The sequence below is a fragment of the Nannobrachium achirus genome (genome assembly GCF_963921795.1).
Source record: "Nannobrachium achirus genome assembly, chromosome: 15".
NCBI lineage: Eukaryota > Metazoa > Chordata > Actinopteri > Myctophiformes > Myctophidae > Nannobrachium > Nannobrachium achirus.
The window spans coordinates 38187674-38190106 of record NC_137822.1 but is presented as its reverse complement, the minus strand read 5'-3'; the positions used below and the strand labels follow the sequence as shown (position 1 = coordinate 38190106).

Sequence of the window (2433 nt, the reverse complement as noted above, 5' to 3'; positions counted from 1 at the left end):
CTCTTGGTGTGGGGCAGATCAGTGCCAGGACAGAAATGGTTGCTGGTGTGCCGGTCACTTTCTGTGGGAATTCCATGTCAACCACAACATAGCCTCTATAGGGGTAACTTGAGTCTCCTAGGCCCCATATGTCCAGGCCTCCTACTGGATAGATAGGGACGTCTGACATATGTTCTTTGTACCATCCCTCGAAGATTATGGTTACCTGAGAACCACTGTCTAACAGAGCATTGCACAGGTGTCCGTTCACCTTCTTGGAGTTAAGTTTTCGCTCCAACCTTCTCACTTGTTTTCTTGGCTGCCACGTCAGGGTCAGTACAGCTTTCTTGTGTTGGCCCTGTAGAGCTGACAGACATGTTCTCTTCCCTCTCTTCTACTTTTAGAGGGGTCTTGGTTGTCATTGTGGCAAACATTGACTTGAGCTCCTTGATTTCAGCTCGTAAACTTTGAATCTCAGACTGTTTGCTTTCTCCATCTTGCTTAGCGTGGACTGCATGCACAGATGGGTTCAACCGGTTTCTGGAGGCTTCGTACTCTTCCTCCATCCGAATCTCACTGAGTAGTTCTAGGAAGGTAGGGGGTTTGTCCTTTCTTTCTCTTAGTCTGAGCTGGATTAACATCAGATCAGCTTTGACAGCGCCACGCAGTAGCTGCTCTACTCGTGCTCGATCCATGCTTTTGCCTGGCAAGCCACCTCTCTGGACCACTTTAGTCAATGACCGCTCTAGTCTCCTCAGGAAATCGGACAGCTTTTCTCCTTGTTGCTGCTGCATCAAGCGAAAGGAGAAATACAGGTCCTCTCCTGATTCGGCTGTCCCGAATGCACTTTCAAGAGCTTCTATGCAACCCTCTGGGCTGACATCGGGGTCAGACAACCGCACGGCTTTGACAATCTCCAAAGCGGGTCCTTTTAGGCTTTCCACAATCCTTCTCCTTTTTTCTTTTGCATGGCAGTCGCTCTCTTCTACCATCAAGTTTGCTTGTTCTACCCAATGATCAAAGGGCTCTTCAGTGGCTGGAGTTGGTATTATGCCTGAAAAGATACGCAGACGACGATAGCCACCACTCTCTGATTGGGGTTTGGCTGTCTTGTCAAGCAGATCTCCAACAGCACGTAGGATGGCTTCAGTGGGTGACTGTGGTGTGGCTTTGCCAGTCAGTAATGCCTGTACGTCCTCCTGTGTCTTGCCCTCTGCCTGCAGCAAGGCAGTCAATTTACTATTGAAATCTTCAGCTGCAGCAGTGGTTTCCCTCCAAGCGACTACAGTCCACGACTCCAGTCCTTTGCCAGGTGACACTTCAGAAGGGACTTTGTCAGCATCTACCATCACTCTGGTCTCACACAGCACCTTTAATACACCTTTCTCGTCACTGAACATCCTGCGTCTTACTTTCACTTTTCCCAGTATTTTGTCAAGAGTTTCTTCTAGATCAGAAAGTTCAATATCTTCTTTTGTTGGGATTATGACCATCAGTGCGTAGTCAATATCCACGAGTTCAGTTTGGCACCAACTCTTCAGCTCACCGGCTAGTGTAGCAGACATGGCCATCTTGTTTGAATTTGGGATTTTCAATCCAAAACTTTAAATTTAGAGCTGTACACAGAGGTGTGTTGTCTAAACGGCTGTTTTTTTTTTCTATTTAGCTGAAAACACAAGAACACTATCTCAGTAGTGCCTCCATTTTATGTAGCGCTCCTGCCCCTACTGGTGGGAAAAGGCAGGACCATAAGTTCTTTTAGTTATTTTATAATCCAATTAAGTTTAGATTAAAGTAATTCTTGTGTTTCAGGTTCAACGGTAAATATTGCAAAATATGTCCTCAGCCCCTTTAATACTGTAACTAATCACTCTTTCTTTTCCAGGCAACCAGAACGTAAGTATCTTAATTCCCCAGGTAAACAGGTGAGTATATTAATTATTTAGCTTAGCAGGTAAGGTGAGTATACTTCAAAAACAGGTACCAGGTAAGTATAAACAAAGTGACTACTTCTGTAAATACCCAGAACTCAATGTCCACTCAGGCAAGTATATAAAAAATAATATTCTTTACTTAGACAAACATAAAATACAGACAACATGAATTGGCGTTTCAAAAATATCAAACAATATATGGGTTCACAGCCCTAGTGATCCAACACACTTCAGAACAATACCCTTTGGTATTATTTCACTTTTCAAAATAGAAAACAAAAAAAACTGTTGACAGCCCTAGTTGTCACAACAAATAACCAACCAGAAAAATACCCTTCTGTATTATTTCAATTGGCTTTAACCAAAAGTACCCTTTTAAATCAGGCCTATTCTAAATTAACCTTTATAGGAATGCTCAGTTAACACCTTTTGATCCTAAATTAAGCCTATTTAGATCCTAAATTAACCCTAATTAATCCTAAATATCTAAACCCCTTTAGAATATAGAACCCGGTGGATT

General features: G+C 43.1%; 1 protein-coding gene across 1 annotated transcript; it reads right to left on the bottom strand.

The window, feature by feature from the left end:
• Nucleotides 1-260: 260 nt before the first annotated feature.
• LOC308299834 (paraneoplastic antigen Ma1 homolog) lies at nt 261-1550 on the bottom strand (the record flags this gene model as incomplete). The annotated part of the gene is made up of 1 exon (XM_080743618.1): nt 261-1550. One exon carries the CDS (start codon nt 1548-1550, stop codon nt 261-263), a length of 1290 nt encoding a protein of 429 aa, XP_080599744.1.
• Between the last annotated feature and the right edge of the window lie 883 nt (nt 1551-2433).